This window comes from Staurois parvus, unplaced genomic scaffold (assembly GCF_062004578.1).
Source record: "Staurois parvus isolate SC_StPar_1 unplaced genomic scaffold, SC_StPar_1.0 ptg000488l, whole genome shotgun sequence".
Classification (NCBI taxonomy): Eukaryota; Metazoa; Chordata; class Amphibia; order Anura; family Ranidae; genus Staurois; species Staurois parvus.
In genome coordinates, this window is record NW_028318284.1 from 1,813,518 (window position 1) to 1,830,623 (window position 17,106).

A 17,106-nucleotide genomic window follows, 5' to 3' on the forward strand; every position below is an offset into this window, starting at 1 on the left:
TACATATTTATTTATTAAAAGTTAGCACTTTAATTTTACAGTTATTTTATTGTAATTCTTAGCTAGCCAACTGCCTATTCACTACTTTCTGCACAGTAACCTCACCAGGATAGGTGTGGATAAAGCCATCACAAGCTTTTAACCTTGTTAATTGTGTAAGAACTGTGGAAATATGTCACCTGTTTACTTTACATAGCAAACAATGCTATCTGGGTTTGGTTTTAGAAAAGGTATAAATTGGATTTTTGTGTTGGCTTGACACATTGAGCAGTTCCTGCATGTGCCAACAATGAAGCAAGTTCTTGTAGTTCTTCTCATTGTGTCTTTTGTCAATGGGATAATTCGGTGAGTGATATTTTTATTTCCCTTTCCTAGTAATTCAAGCTTTACTCTCTAAGATGTTTTTAAATTGTGGTTTCTTTTTCAACATATTAACCTCTCAATGCTATTCATTCACTACACATGCTCTGCCGTTATAAAAAAAAATTATTTTCCTTACAGCTTAAAGGACTTAGGGGTCAATTCACTAAAGGTTACCGCATGCAGTAACACTGCCTTGGTACTAATTTGCATAAATCATAGCACACTGTAACAAAATGTCCAATTCACACAAAAAATTAACGATTCTGTATTTAATGCAAAATTAAAAATGTGTCGGTAAATACTGTACAGCAAAAAAAACATGCAGTAAGCTGTTAAGTCCAATTCACTAACAGAACAGAAACTAAAAAAAGCTGCGATATTTATCACCAGGGCTTTGCTGGCGGTATCACATGCAGTATTTTTCAGATGCAATGAGGGGGTCTGGTATGGATATTAAAGGGAACCCCACACCAACATTTTTTAAAAAACGGCGTGGGGTCCCCCCAGATCTATACCAGACCCAAAATCCCTTAGGATTGCAAGGGGAACCACACACCATGGTGTGGGGTTCCCCCAAAATCCACCCCAGATGTAAGGGCGATTTTTTTTTTTACTTTTGGTGTGGGGTTTTCCTTAAAATCCATTTCAGACCTTAAGGGCTGGATGGGGGGGGGGGGGGCGCCGCCACACTGTGTTTGTCAGCTGTTGGTGGGACATTCGCTTACAGCTGAGTTATCCGTTGTTAAGGACACCACGTCTGCCTTCCTTAACAACCAACTACCGTGCAATAAATTACCACATGAAAATATGCAATAATTGCCGCAATATAGATATTTTACTGCAATACAAATATTTTACTGCAAGAGTTATTTACCAAAAAATTCTTAGTGAATTGCACATTTGCAAGAAACTTAACGCATGCAATATTTTACCACATTTTTTCAGTCGTTATTTAACTCTTAGTGAATTCACCCCTTTTTTTTTTTTTTTACATACCACAGATGACAAAACAAATATAGGCTTTATTAAGACAATAATGAGAGCCAGATTAGAGTGACATCAGTCAGGAAATTACAAAAACTGAAGTCATGTTTATCTTTCACTGGTTTGAAGACTGAACTCAAATTCAGCTTCATTTGTGTTATTGCAATGCAGACATTTATTTTCATCTTATTAAAGGTGACCCAGGGAATTTCTGGTTGCCTCTTGGGGGATCAGGAAGGAATTTTCTTTCCCCTGCTGGAGCAATTTGAATCATGCTTTATTGGGGTTTTTTGCCTTCCTCTGGATCAACTATGGATATAGGATAGTGTATATGAGTGTATGAAGTTTTTTATTTGTGTGTGTGTGTGTCTTTTTTTTCCTCTGTTGAACTGGATGGACTTGTGTCTTTTTTTCAAACATATTAGCTATTTAACTATATAAATAAATTAAGCTAGGCTTGATTATGTATTAAAATAATCTTGCTAGAATATAGAGCAGTTACAGTCTGATTTAAAGACAACCCATCATTTGTTACCCTTCCCAACTCCCTGTTGCAAGCTCTTATACAGTAGCTGGCTATACATGGATGTTTGGTTTTTTTTTTGTTTTTTTGGGTTTTCTTTATCAGCCAGCCAGTTGATAAAAAAAACAAACAAACAAATTACTCCATCCACACATTTGAGATGGATAGATAAATGCTCCCCACTGCAGTATTGTATACTGACAATGGGATTCCTCTGCTGTCAGAATATACTGATCAGCTTTGCAACTGAGAGCTGATGATTACAACAGAGGAGATGTTTTAATCGACTTTTGAGAAAACTTTATGCGGAACCTCAGTAACCTTGCTGTTGTGAAATGAGATAGCAAACTGATAAGCCATGCTAGACAGTGCACTTCATGAAGTACCCACTTGGTGAAGAGGAAACATGGTGTTTCCAACTGAATGCAAATCTGGATGGACTAGGGGATAATGGTAGATAGGGGAATTGGAAGCCTGCTCTGTAACTATGCTTAAAGTGAGGAGGAGTTCCAGGATTTTTGGGTTTATTGAAAGTCAGCAGCTACAAAAACTGTAGCTGCTGACATTTAATTAACACACACTCACCTTTCCCAGGGTCCAGTGATGTACTTATCCATGCCGTCCCTTCTTTCCCTTTTCTCTCCCCGGTGCCGGCATCTCAACTGTGGGCACCAGGCTATGGCAGCTTGTGGCTTCACAGCTGGGTGCCCAATTGCACATGCGCGAGTCGCGCTGCACATCCTGATTGGTCCAGAAGTCTTCTGGTACCTGTGAAGTGTCCCAGAAGACTGTGGAAGGAAGGAGAGTGGCTGAACGTCTGGCTCATTTTGCTGAGGCAAACTGAGCTGGAAGTGGGTACCTTTCAAAACCAGGTATCAGCTCCCCCCTCCCCTCCAAAAATGCCAAATATGGCAGTGGAAGGGGGGAGGAGGCAAACAAGCGTAGCTTCCACTTTTGGGTGGAACTCTGCTTTAAGTCATAGGGCCCAGTACAGTGTGTGTCCCCAGTCAGAGTGGTGTGATACCAGAACAAGGAGGACCAGGAGTATGGTGAGAGTGTAATAGTGGTGAAAACAGATCACGCCTTGTCTGAGGCTCACTATATGTGCAAATATAGAGAGTTAAAGATGGAGAATAATTTTAAGGAGTCTATGGATTGACAATGTGGCCTGAGTTAAGCCTGAACGCAGTAGCCCCATTACTTTTGGTGAGCTCCTGCTTAGGAGGACCTGCCCACAATTCCTTAGGAGGGACATCTGAGGCTGCACAAGGGACAGAGAAATTTGGTCTCAAAAGAGGGAGAGTGTCCACCATGTCTACCTCCAACTTTCTTTTAGTGTGCAAAGTGCCTTAAAATGCTTGCTCCTATCTGGAGGGCATTATTGGTTTCATAGCACTTACTATACCATCTAGATGTGCAGGCACGTCTACAGAACGACAATTACCATGATGTCCGGTAATAGAGAGGTGAACTGGGAACTGAGAATACTCTGCCTCAGGTAATTCCTGTTTTTCATCAGGTACCTTTTACTACTAATACAGTAGCTGTCTGACAAAGAAATAACAAGTACATGTGCAGGCAATCTCTATTATAAATACAATGTTGATATTTGATCAAACATTCCATATATATATATACACACAATGCTCAAAACATTAATGGAACACTTTGAAAACACATCAGACCTCAATGGGGAAAAATATGCTGGATGTTTATACTGATATAGACTGGGTAATGTGTAAGGAAATCAAAAGAATCAACCTACAGAGGACTGAATTCAAAGACACCCCGAAAATCAAAGTGAAAAAATTATGCAGCAGGCTAGTCCATTTTCCTGAAATTTCATTGCAGCAACTCAAAATGGTACTCAGTAGTTTATATGGCCCCCACGTGCTTGTATGCATGTCTAAAAAACTTTGGTGCATACTCCTAATGAGACCATGGATGGTGTCCTGGGGTATTTCCTCCCAGATCTGGACCAGGGCATCACTGAGCTCCTGGACAGTCTGAGGTGCAACCTGGCGGTGTTGGACGGACCAAAACATGATATTCCAGATGTGTTCTATTGGATTTAGGTCAGGCGAGTGTGGGGGCCATTGGTATCAATTCCTTCATTCTCCAGGAACTGCCTCCATACTCAAGCCACCTGAGGCCGGGCATTGTCGTGCACCAGAAGAAACCTAGAACCCACTGCACCAGCCTAGGGTTTGACAATGGGTCCAAGGATTTCATCTCAATACCTAATGGCAGTCAGGGTGCCATTGTCTAGCCTGTAGAGGTCTGTGCATCCCTCCATGGATATGCCTCCCCAGGCCATCACTGACCCACCACCAAAACAGTTATGCTGAACGATGTTACAGGCAGCATAATGTCCTCCATGGCTCCCCCAGACCCCTTTACATCTGTCAAATCTGCTCAGGGTGAACCTGCTCTCATCTGTGAAAAGCGCAGGGTGCCAGTAGTGGACCTGCCAATTCTGGTGTTTAATGGCAAATGCCAATCAAGCTCTTTGGTGCCAGGGAGTGAGCACAGGCCACCCTCATGAAGTCTGTTCCTGATTGTTTGGTCAGAGACATTTACACCAGTGGCCTGCTGGAGGTCATTTTGTAGGGCTCTGGCAGTGCTCATCCTGTTTCTCCTTGCACAAAGGAGCAGATACCGGTCCTACTGATGGGTTAAGGACCTTCTACGGCCCTGTCCAGCTCTCTTAGAGTAACTGCCTGTCTCCTGGAATCTCCTCCATGCTCTTGAGACTGTGCTGGGAGACACAGCAAACCTTCTGGCAGTGGCACATATTGATGTGCTATCCTAGAGGAGTTGGACTGCCTGTGCAACCTCTGTAGGGTCCAGGTATCGCCTTATGCTACCAGTAGTGACACAGACCCTAGCCAAATACAAACCTAGTGAAAAACAGTCAGAAAAGATGAGTAGGGAAAAAAATGTCAGTGGCCACCACCTGTTTTGGGGGTCTTCCCATTGTTGCACCTGTTGTTAATTTCATTAACACCAAAGCAGATGAAACTGATTAACAACCCCCTCTGCTACTTAACTGACCAGATTAATATCCCAGGACCTTAATTGACTTGATGCTATACTCTGATAAAAAAGTGTTCCTTTAATTTTCTTGAGCAGTGCATATATATACTGTATATATATATATATACTATATTGCCAAAAGTATTGGGATGCCTGCCTTAACACGCACATGAACTTTAATGGCATCCCAGTCTTAGTCCATAGGGTTCAATATTGAGTTGGCCCACCCTTTGCAGCTATAACAGCTTCAACACTTCTGGGAAGGCTGTGTACAAGGCTTTGGAGTGTATCTACAGGAATGTTTGGCCATTCTTCCAGATGTGCATTTGTGAGGTCAGGTACTGATGTCGTGTGATAAGGCCCGACTTGCAGTCTCCACGGGTTGAGGTCAGGACTCTAGAGCAGTGGAGACGTGTTCTCTGGAGTGACAAATCATGCTTCTCCATCTGGCAATCTGATAGACGTGTCTGGGTTTGGCGGTTGCCAGGAGAACAGTACTTTCCTGACTGCATTGTGCCAAGTGTAAAGTTCGGTAGAGGGGGATTATGGTGTGGGGTTGTTTTTCAGGGGTTGGGCTTGACCCCTAGTTCCATTGAAGGGAACTCTTAAGGCATCAGCATACCAAGACATTTTGGACAATTTCATGCTCCCAACTTTGTGGGAACAGTTTAGCATTCCTAAACCGCCATCCGCCCCTTCCTGTTCCAACATGACTGCACACCAGTGCACAAAGCAAGGTCCATAAAAACATGGATGAGCGCGTTTGGGGTGGAGGAACTTGACTGGCCTGCACAGAGTTCTGACCTCAACCTGACAGAACACCTTTGGGATGAATTAGAGCGGAGATTGCGAACCAGGCCTTCTCTTCCTACATCAGTGCCAGACCTCACTAATGAAGAATGGTCAAACATTCCCATAGACACACTCCTAAAGCTTGTAGACAGCCTTCTCAGAAGAGTTGAAGCTGTTCATTTTCATGAACATGTAAAGGCAGGCACCCCAAAACTTTTGGCAATATAGTGTGTGTGTATATATATATATATATATATATATATATATATAGACACACACACACTGTATATATTATATGTAGTCTTGGTAGAAATGTCGTATTTGCGCTAATGCTTTTTACTATGAACATTTGTATTTATTACAGAATTCCACTGAAGAGACAGAAGTCATTGCGGAAAATTCTTAAGGAAAAAGGAAAGCTCTCACATTTATGGACAAAGCAGGGAAATGAGTTTCTGCAATTGAGTGAATCTTGTAGCACCCCAGAATCTGCAAGTGAGCCTCTTATGAATTACTTGGATGTAAGTAAAGAAATACTATATTTTGATGTAGAAATTTAAGGTGATCGTTCACCTAAGCAAATGAATTAAGAATGTCACAATAATACAAACAATTCAAATTTAATTGGATATAAGCAAGCAGCTCTACTATTCTTTTTTCAGTAATATGAAAACCATATGACTGGCCATAGGGACATCGGGCATTTGCCCGGTGGGCAGTGGCCACATGGACAGGAGAGGCGGGTGGGTGGCACATAAAGGATCTCTTATCCATCTCCTGCAGGCTGCATGCCCTGGGCTCCTGTATGCCTCTCCGCGGCCGGCCCCCCTTCATCCCCCCGGAGCACTCTGGGGGATCTGTCAGCATATGCTGTCCCCAGTGCTGACAGTTCTCCACCCACCACAGATGGGAGAGGAGAGAGAAAGCTACCTCTCCTCTCCCGCCCTCTCCTCCTGTGTCTGCCCCACCCATACTCCCCGCCAGAGTCTTCTCTCCCCCCATCTTCTTTCTTTCTCTCCTTTCTTTCTTTATTTGTCTCCTGTTTCTCTCCCTTCTTTCTTTGCTTTCTTTTTTATGCTTATCTTTCTTTCTTTCTCTCCTTCCTTCTTTCCCTCCTTCCTTCTTTACCTCCTTCCTTCTTTCCCTCTTTCCTTCTTTCCCTCCTTCCTTCTTTAATTCTTTCCTTCCTTCCTTATTTCCTTCTTTCCCTCCTTGCTTCTTTCTTTCCCTCCTTGCTTCTTTCCCTCCTTCCTTCTTTCCCTCCTTCCTTCTTTCCCCCCTTACTTCTTTCCCTCTTTCCTTCATTCTTTCCCTCTTTCCTTCATTCTTTCCCTCTTTCCTTTTTTCTTTCTTGCCCTCCTTCTATACATCTCTCTTTCTTTCTTTCTTTCTCTCCCTCTCTCTCTTGTTTCCCTCCATCCTTCCTTCCTTCTTTCCCTCCTTCCTTTTTTCCCTCCTTCCTTTTTTTCCCTCCTTCCCCTTCTTCCTTCTTTCTTTCTTTCTCTCTCTCTCTGTCTCCTGTTTCTCTTCTTTTTCTTTCTTTCTTTCTTTCTTTCTTTCTTTCTTTCTTTCTTTCTTTCTTTCTTTCTTTCTTTCTTTCTTTCTTTCTTTCTTTCTTTCTTTCTCTTTCCATCTTTCCTTTCTTTCCCTTCTTCTATACATCTCTCTTTCTTTCTCTCTCTGTCTCCTGTTTTCCTTCCTTCCTTCTTTCCTTCCTTCCTTCCTTCCTTCCCCTTCCTTCCTTCCTTCCTTCCCCTTCCTTCCTTCCTTCCTTCCTTCCTTCCTTCCTTCCTTCCTTCCCCTTCCTTCCTTCCTTCCCCTTCCTTCCCCTTCCTTCCTTCCTTCTTTTCCTCCTTCCCCTTCCTTCTTTCCCTTCTTCTTTTCCTCCTTCCTTCTTTCCCTCCTTCATTCCTTCCTTCCCCTTCCTTCTTTCTATATGTCTTTCATTCTCTCTGTCTCCTGTTTATCTCCTTTATTTGTCTCTTTCTTTCCCCCCTTCTTTCCTTCCTTCCTTCCTTCTTTCTTTCTTTCCCTCCCTCTATATGTCTCTTTCTTTCTTTCTCTCTCTCCTTCTTCCCTCCTTCCTTTTTTTCCCCTCTTTCTTTCCCTCCTTCTTTCTTTCCATCCTTCCTTCTTTCCCTACTTCCTTATTCTTTCCCTCCTTCCTTTTTCTTTTCTTTCCCTCCTTCCTTTCATTCTCTCCTTCCTTTCTTTCCCTCCTTCCTTTCTATCTACAAAATAATGTAAAAGAATAATAAAATATAAAATTGTAAAAAATTAAATAAAAATAAAAACCTACTGACACTAGTGGTGGAACTACCAGGGTCGCAAAGGTCGTTCTTGCGACCGGGTCCTGGCGTTCTGCCACCGGGCTCTAAGGAAGGGGTATCCGGGTTTTGGGCTGCTGAGTCCAAAATGCCCAGGTGTATTTTTTGTCCCAGTCTGAGCCTGATGACAACTATGTCAACTAGAGGACACAAGCTAAGAAATGTGGTAGAGATAGAAACATTAGAGTCTATTCACATTATGGCATTGCTGAAATATGTGATAAAGTGTGTGTTTTACTACTGGTTACCTTAAGGCATGTAACTAACTTTGGATGGCATCCTGCTACACCTAGACAGCACACAATGCCATGCTTGCATTATAGCGCACCACTTTGTGCAGCTGTGAACCTTGTGTGCAGTGTGATAAACTGCATTTAAAAAGTGAATGGGTTATTTTACCATAATGTTATCACACGAGCAGTAAAGCTGGCCGTAGATGGATTGAAATTGATCCAGTTCAGTAAGAAGTGATCGAATTTCGCTCAGTATGTGGCTTGACAGAAATCAATCAACTTCTGTTGAATGGACAAGCTAGAAAAGTTTTTTTGATCAAAGATAGAGAGAGTTCCACTGTCAGAAAACAATGTTCCTGTGTGTGTGTATAGGGGAGGGGGTTCCCCCATTGACTTTGTTTGGATAGATGGAGGAATCTGTTCATTTTTTGTTTACTTCAGCCCACTGACAGAATGAAAAAAAAATTAACCATCTATGGACATATCATATTCCTGCTATGTGCCTGCTATACCATGTACCTTGTGTGAAAAATACCCTGTTCCTCTTTGTATTGCTTCCTTTGCAAGAAATATCTGGTGTTCCTGCCAGCACAGCCCCTCTGTTTTTCTATTAAAACTGACCACACTAGGCATGAGAACACAACATGATCAGTGTTCTAGCTGTGCTGAGAGCTCATCCTGCTCTCCTCCAATGATAGGACTTGTGCTGACATGCCCCCCTTCCCCCCTGTACAGCCATTCGCAGTATCCTAGCTGTCTCCTCCCCTGGTCCTTATGCAGATGAGAATAGAAGGTATGTGATCACTTATACAAAAGGGAGGGATAATGTACTTATAATATATATATATATATATATATATATATATATATATATATATATATATATATAGTTAAGTCCATATATATTTGGACACAGGTGTTACAATACACCTACCATTTGATTTTCAGACTGATCATTTCTTTGTGAGTGCGCAAACATTTGCAATCAGCAGGGGATCAAATATTTATTTCCTTTACTGTGTGTGTGTGTGTGTATATATATATATGTATGTATGTATATATATATATATAAAAATAATATTTATTGTTTTGCCTTTCATTTCTATTTTAAATTTAATGGGTTGTTTTACAAGGTAAGGACCCGCATATACTTTAACATAGAGGACCTGTCTGAATGAGCCCTTAGACTCCCTGGAAGTCCATTAGATAACCTTAGTTTGTATTCAGTGGGGAACGCCACTTCCCTTGGTTACAATTTATGTCTAAAGAGAACAAACCCTACTTTCCTTGATAGTTCATAGGTAATGTAAATCTAAGCCTTAAACTTAAACTATCTATTTCCTATGATTGGTCTTCTTAAACATGGTCATACGGAGGATTTGTGTAGTCTTCAGTTATATATGATTGCCTCAGAGCAGCACTTAATTGGCAAAGGTACAGTTGAGTATTGTACCATGTTAGCCACTGATTAATGCAGAAAGCTTGGAGTTTAAATGCTATCCTTTGCTGGCTAACAAGAATTGGATAAAGTCTGGTGATGGAATCTAAAGAATCTCAAAAGCTTGCATGTTTAATAACTTAAAGCGATATTAAAGCCAAAACCAAAAAGTAATATATTGCAGCTTACCAAACATTAGATGTGGAGGCTGTATTAGTTTTCCTTTAGGCTTTTCTCCCCTCTGTTTTTGCCTGGCCAGTAACACACTTCCTGTATTAGATAAACAACTCTGGATGAATGAGCACAGGAGGGACATTTGGAATGAGCATTGTCAGTCTGGGGGGAGGGAAGTGTTAAATGTACTATCAGATTTTAATACACTAACAAATTAAAACTGAAATCCAGTTGATATTTTATAATCCCTTACAACTATTTTTTTCCTATTGGGAAAAATTGTTTACATAAATAAATAAAAGTTGATCATTTTAAGCACCCCTGCTGGTGTTAAATGGTTTCTCTCATCTTTGTAACTGCAAGAGAGTTTGTTCGGTTGAAAAACAACAGACTTACTGGCTAGTTCACCAGCTGAAAAAAGACATCTAATGCCAGCCATCACATCCAAGAACTGGTAAGGTTGGGCATACATGAGTATTTTTTTTTCCGTTCAACTAGAAGGTTGATCAAAAGAAAATGACTTGATTTCCCCCATCCAAACACTCAATGTGGCTGGGGGAATCCCTCCCACTGTGCTATTGTATTCTGACAGGGAGGAGACTTCCCTGCCTTCAGGCTACACTAATCCATACTGTTGACTATAGCCTGTGATGCTGATTGAGAGAAAATTTTCCAACAGACTGATTGTACACAATCCCATTAATAGAACCGGAGAAATTTTGATCCATGTGTGTCTGACTTTAGCTGCTATATGTTTGCTTTTGGGTTAATACTACTTTAAATTGGCCAATAAAAGGTGTCACTTAAACTCCAAAATTTTGGTAAAGGTATATAAAACAAAACTTGGCAAGAGTATTTGCTCTTGTGAAATCTCCTCTTGATTGTAGACTTTGACAATGATACACCCATCTCCTGGAGAGTGTCCTTCACTTGTCTGGATGTTGTGAATGGGTTTTTCGTTACCATAGAGAGGATCCTGTGATCATCCGCCACTGTTGTCTTCCGTGGACGTCCATACCTTTTTATGTTGCTGAGCTCACCAGTGCGTTCTTCTTTCCTCAGAATGTACTTAACCGTTGATTTGACCACTCCTAATGTTGCTGCTATCTCTTTGATGGATTTGTTTCATTTTTGAAGCCTGTTTCACTTGCATGGACATCTCCTTTGATTGCTTGATGTAGGTTCACAGCAATTAATATTATTATTATTATACAGGACTTATATATCGCAGACAGTTTGCTCAGCGCTTTACATTATGGAGGGAGACAGTACAGTAACAATACCGTTCAATACACAAGGGATTAGAGGGCCCTGCTCCTTGGAGCTTACAATCTAGGAGGGAGGGGATAGTGGTACAAAAGGTAATCAGCTGTGGGGGATGGAGTGGTAGGAAGAGTAGAGGATTCCAGTATTAGCTGGGGTTGGGGTAGGCTTCCCTGAAGAGATGGGTTTTCAGAGTGTGCCTAAAAGTGAGCAGAGTAGGCGATAGCCTGATAGATTGGGGTAGGGAGTTCCAGAGGATGGGTGAAGCCCTTGAGAAATCCTGGAGAGGAGCATGGGAGGAGGAGACAAGGGAGCTAGAGAATAGGAGGTCTTGCGAGAAACGGAGAGTATGGTTTGGGTGGCAATAGATTCCAAATGCAAATAACACACTTTGAATCAATTCCAGACCTTTTAGCTGCTTAACTGATGAAGAAATAACAAAGGAGTAGCCCACACCTGGCCATGAAACAGCTTTTGATTCAATTGTCCAATTACTTTTGGTCCCTTGAAAAAGGAGGGATGGATACTCTTAAGAGCTGTAATTCCTAAACCCTTCCTCCAATTTGGATGTACATATACTCAAATTAAACCTGAGAGTGTGCACTTTCAGCCCATATCCATTATATGACTATAGCTTGTATATGGTTTGGTAAATACCTGAAAAAAACTAAAATTGTGCCTGTGTCCAAATATATATGGACCTAACTATATATGTGAAGCACAATAATCAAATTTTGAAGACAAATTTGAAAGCCACATCAGATGTCACTTTCAAGTAACTCTTACAATAATCACTAAAAATGTGTACTTACTTAATACAGCAGTTTCCATGATAACTAAATCTATGTGAATACTATGTATAGTGTTCTTTCACATTTCAGTTTGAATGAGTAAGAAACTAAACAAATATCATACATTTTCTTACTCTGTGCCTTGAAAGCTATCATTACTGGTCCTGGCCAATGTAAACATTGTTCTGTTTGTGCTAAGATTCTCTGATTCTGTGCTGTAACAAAAGACAGGAACTGGGTAACAAGGCATATGTCTGTTCTACATACCAGTTTGAGTCAAGGTTTTCATTTTCAGGAGCCATATATGATGTGTTTGTGCTGCAATGCACTTCTGTAGAAACAGGCAGTCTCTGCTTAAATATAACTGAAACTTACCAATTTATGCAAACAGTGTAATTCCAGACAGTCATTCGAGGAAAGCATCACTAAAAGGAGCCTTGTTCTCAGTTCTGGTTTACACCCAGGTCACATCAAACCCTACTTTGAAATCATGTGAATTACAGTGAAGTCTCACAATTTCAAAGTCGCATGACCTGCCGATTTCAGTTGCGATTTGCAACACGTCTGAGACAGATGTCTATGCAAATCGCACCAAAAGTAGTGCATGTACTACTTTAGAAATAGGTGCGGATCCAACCAAGTTGGAACCACACCGATATGACCGCTCTAATTGCGGACAATAGCCTGCAATTTGGCATGTGTTTTGCAAGTTGCATGGCATGCAAATCTCATGCCAATTCGTATCCAGTGTTACCGGGGTCTTAGAGTCATGCACTTTCTACACTGTAGCTAAATGTATTCAGTGGCTGTCTGATTCTACCAGTTTTTGGTCTTCAGTGAGATCAAAAAGCATATACCACCATTTATGTTTCCTGGCAGTGAAGACAATGATGAAGGGGAATGTAAACATATTAAAGTATAAGTAAAGACAGAACTTTTTTTCAGTTTTGGATAGAGTAGAGAGGGATTAGAAATCTTGTCAGTTTTTATTGCTGTCTGTGCTCTTGTTAAAGTGTTACTAAACCCACAACAGTAAAATCAGTCTGTATATGCAGTAAAGCATGCTTGTTATACTCACTGTGGAACCTAAGGGGTTAATCCTCTGCATTAGGTAAAAAGGCTGTTTGATCCTGACTTCTCTGCCCGTCCTCTTCAAATGTCCACGCTGATAAGACAGACTGAACCCGTAGTCCTTCTGCTCATGCTCAGTTTAGTGTGTATTGGTAGAGATTTTTTTTTCTCTTTGGAGAGTGCATGTGATCAGCACAGGGCCAATCAGTACAGTCCACACAGAGGTCAGGGGTTTTGCATCCTCCTAGAGCAGAAAGAAAGATCCTACAAGCTTTAACCAGTGCTCAGCTGAAGTCACAAAACTGCTCTAACTGCTGAAGAGAAAAGGTATTTAGCAGTTCTTCTTTTCATTCTTCTTTTCATTCTTCTTCTTTTCATTCTTCTTTTCATTCTTCTTCTTCTTTTCATTCTTCTTCTTTTCATTCTTCTTTTCATTCTTCTTCTTATTCTTTTCATTCTTCTTTTCATTCTTCTTCTTCTTTTCATTCTTCTTCTTTTCATTCTTCTTTTCATTCTTCTCATTCTTCTTTTCATTCTTCTTCTTCTTCTTTTCATTCTTCTTTTCATTCTTCTTCTTCTTCTTTTCATTCTTCTTCTTCTTCTTTTCATTCTTCTTTTCATTCTTCTTCTTCTTCTTTTCATTCTCCTTCTTCTTTTCATTCTTCTTTTCATTCTTCTTCTTCTTCTTTTCATTCTTCTTCTTTTCATTCTTCTTCTTCTTCTTTTCATTCTTCTCATTCTTCTTTTCATTCTTCTTCTTCTTCTTCTTCTTTTCATTCTTCTTCTTCTTCTTTTCATTCTTCTTCTTCTTTTCATTCTCTTTTCATTCTCTTTTCATTCTTCTTTTCATTCTTCTTTTCATTCTTCTTCTTCTTCTTCTTCTTCTTCTTCTTCTTCTTCTTTTCATTCTTCTTCTTTTCATTCTTCTTTTCATTCTTCTCATTCTTCTTTTCATTCTTCTCATTCTTCTTCTCATTCTTCTTTTCATTCTTCTTCTCATTCTTCTTTTCATTCTTCTTCTTCTCATTCTTCTTTTCATTCTTCTCATTCTTCTTTTCATTCTTCTTCTTCTTCTTTTCATTCTTCTTTTCATTCTTCTCATTCTTCTTTTCATTCTTCTTTTCATTCTTCTTCTTCTTCTTTTCATTCTTCTTCTTCTTCTTCTTCTCATTCTTCTTCTTCTTCTTCTCATTCTTCTTTTCATTCTTCTTCTTCTTTTCATTCTTATTTTCATTCTGCTTCTTCTTCTTTTCATTCTTCTTTTCATTCTTCTTCTTCTTCTTTTCATTCTTCTTCTTCTTCTTTTCATTCTTCTTCTTCTTTTCATTCTTCTTCTTTTCATTCTTCTTCTTTTCATTCTTCTTCTTCTTCTTTTTCTTTTTATTCTTTTTCTTCTTTTCATTCTTCTTCTTCTTCTTTTCATTCTTCTTCTTCTTCTTTTCATTCTTCTTTTCATTCTTCTTCTTCTTTTCATTCTTCTTCTTCTTTTCATTCTTCTTTTCATTCTTCTCATTCTTCTTTTCTTTCTTCTCATTCTTCTTCTCATTCTTCTTTTCATTCTTCTTCTCATTCTTCTTTTCATTCTTCTTCTTCTTTTCATTCTTCTTTTCATTCTTCTTCTTCTTCTTCTTTTCATTCTTCTTCTTCTTTTCATTCTTCTTTTCATTCTTCTCATTCTTCTTTTCATTCTTCTTCTTCTGCTTTTCATTCTTCTTCTTCTGCTTTTCATTCTTCTTCTTCTTCTTTTCATTCTTCTTTTCATTCTTCTTCTTCTTCTTTTCATTCTTCTCATTCTTCTTTTCATTCTTCTTCTTCTTCTTTTCATTATTCTTTTCATTCTTCTTCTTCTTCTTTTCATTCTTCTTCTTCTTTTCATTCTTCTTCTTCTTCTTTTCATTCTTCTTCTTCTTTTCATTCTTCTTCTTTTCATTCTTCTTTTCATTCTTCTTCTTCTTCTTTTCATTCTTCTCATTCTTCTTTTCATTCTTCTTTTCATTCTTCTTCTTCTTCTATTCATTCTTCTTCTTCTTCTTTTCATTCTTCTTTTCATTCTTCTCATTCTTCTTTTCATTCTTCTCATTCTTCTTCTCATTCTTCTTTTCATTCTTCTTCTTCTTTTCATTCTTCTTTTCATTCTTCTCATTCTTCTTTTCATTCTTCTTCTTCTTCTTTTCATTCTTCTTTTCATTCTTCTCATTCTTCTTTTCATTCTTCTCATTCTTCTTTTCATTCTTCTTTTCATTCTTCTCATTCTTCTTTTCATTCTTCTTCTTCTTCTTTTCATTCTTCTTCTTCTTCTTTTCATTCTTCTTTTCATTCTTCTCATTCTTCTTTTCATTCTTCTTCTTTTCATTCTTCTTCTTCTTCTTCTTCTTTTCATTCTTCTTCTTCTTCTTCTTCTTCTTCTTTTCATTCTTCTTCTTCTTTTCATTCTTCTCATTCTTCTTCTCATTCTTCTTTTCATTCTTCTTCTCATTCTTCTTTTCATTCTTCTTCTCATTCTTCTTTTAATTCTTCTTCTTCTTCTTTTCATTCTTCTTTTCATTCTTCTCATTCTTCTTTTCATTCTTCTTCTTCTTCTTTTCATTCTTCTTCTTCTTCTTCTTCTTTTCATTCTTCTTTTCATTCGAACCTTCGGGGACCGCACACGTTTTAGATCATTCCGCGAGTCCTGCCTCCTCTATTTTGAGCTACAACCCCGAACCTTCGTGACTGAATCCGTGAAGGTGGGGTTCGTCATCTCCCTCCTGCAGGGTGAACCCCAAGACTGGGCCCATCGATTACGGGGAAAAAACGACCCTCACCTCAGTTCGGTTGACAGTTTTTTTGATGCTATGGCCATCCTGTATGATGACCCACAGCGGGCAGCTTCTGCTGAAGCTACTCTGTACACGCTCCGGCAAGGCCGCCGAGCGGCGGAGGAGTACGCAGCTGATTTTAGGCGATGGATGGGGGATACTCGCTGGAACGAGTTCGCACTCCTGCATCAGTTCCGTATTGGCCTATCAGATGGCCTGAAAGACGAGCTCGCCCGGGTGGAGGTACCTGAGACTTTAGAGGACTTAATAGCACTGACCATCAAAATTGACCGTAGACTGCGGGAACGCAGGTTTGAGAGGTCCGGCCAGGGTCATGGAAATCCCTGGGGATCCTTTCAGGGTCCCAGTCAAACACCTAGGCCAGTCGTCCAAAACCGGCCACCTGGAGACAACCCCGAACCCATGCAGCTCGGCCTGGCACGGCCTAAACTATCCCCAGAGGAACATCTGCGCAGACGATCCCAGAACCTGTGCCTCTATTGTGGCGAAGCTGGTCATATGGCGCGTTCCTGCCCGCAGAAACTGAGTAAGTGCACCTCTTCTTCCTTATCCATTGGCAATGTTGGTCCATCCCAATACTTAGTGGTACCCCTTTCCTTTCAGCTTCCAGAAAGGACCGTGGAAGTATCGGCCATAATTGACTCTGGGGCATGCAGCTGCTTCGTGGATATTAATTTTGCTCACCAGCAGGGTATTCCCCTTCAATTGAAACAGAAGGGGTTCAATATTTATTTGGCCGACGGTTCCCGAATAAAATCGGGAGTAGTGAACCAGGAAACCCCCTCCATCACCACTGTCATTGCCGGCCAGCACCAGGAATTCCTCCGCCTGGATGCTATAGCTTCACCCCTCTTCCCAGTCATTCTGGGGCTCCCATGGTTACGGGCCCATAACCCCCAGATTGACTGGGCGACCGGAGTAATCACGTTCCCTTCCCCATACTGTCGGATATACTGCCGCACTTCGGGCCCGGGGGCCCCCCAAATCCTCCTGTGCTCTGAGGGGGAAGCGGAACTAAAACAAGTAATCCCTGCGGTCTACCATGGGTTTTTAGACGTGTTCAGCAAACGGGGAGCTGATACTCTACCCCCCCACCGCCCTTATGACTGCCCCATTGACCTGTTACCCGGCTCAGAAATTCCTTTTGGGCGAATCTTCCCCCTTTCAGAGCCCGAATTGGGGGCCCTAAAGGAATATATCGAGGACAGCCTCCAGAAGGGGTTCATCCGTCACTCCACCTCACCGGCGGGGGCGGGAATCTTCTTTCTTGAAAAGAAGGACAAAACCTTAAG

The 17,106-nt window shown here is 40.6% G+C and overlaps 1 protein-coding gene across 1 annotated transcript in view; it reads left to right on the plus strand.

The window, feature by feature from the left end:
- The first annotated feature begins 259 nt into the window (after positions 1-259).
- The window catches only part of CTSE (cathepsin E), a 190,480-nt gene continuing 173,633 nt past the window's right edge, over positions 260-17,106 (plus strand). Inside the window, exons 1-2 of the mRNA XM_089689651.1 lie at positions 260-345; positions 6,063-6,219. Coding sequence (XP_089545777.1) covers positions 290-345; positions 6,063-6,219 — 213 coding nt within the window. The 5' untranslated portion in view covers positions 260-289. The remainder of the gene's footprint in view (positions 346-6,062; positions 6,220-17,106) is intronic.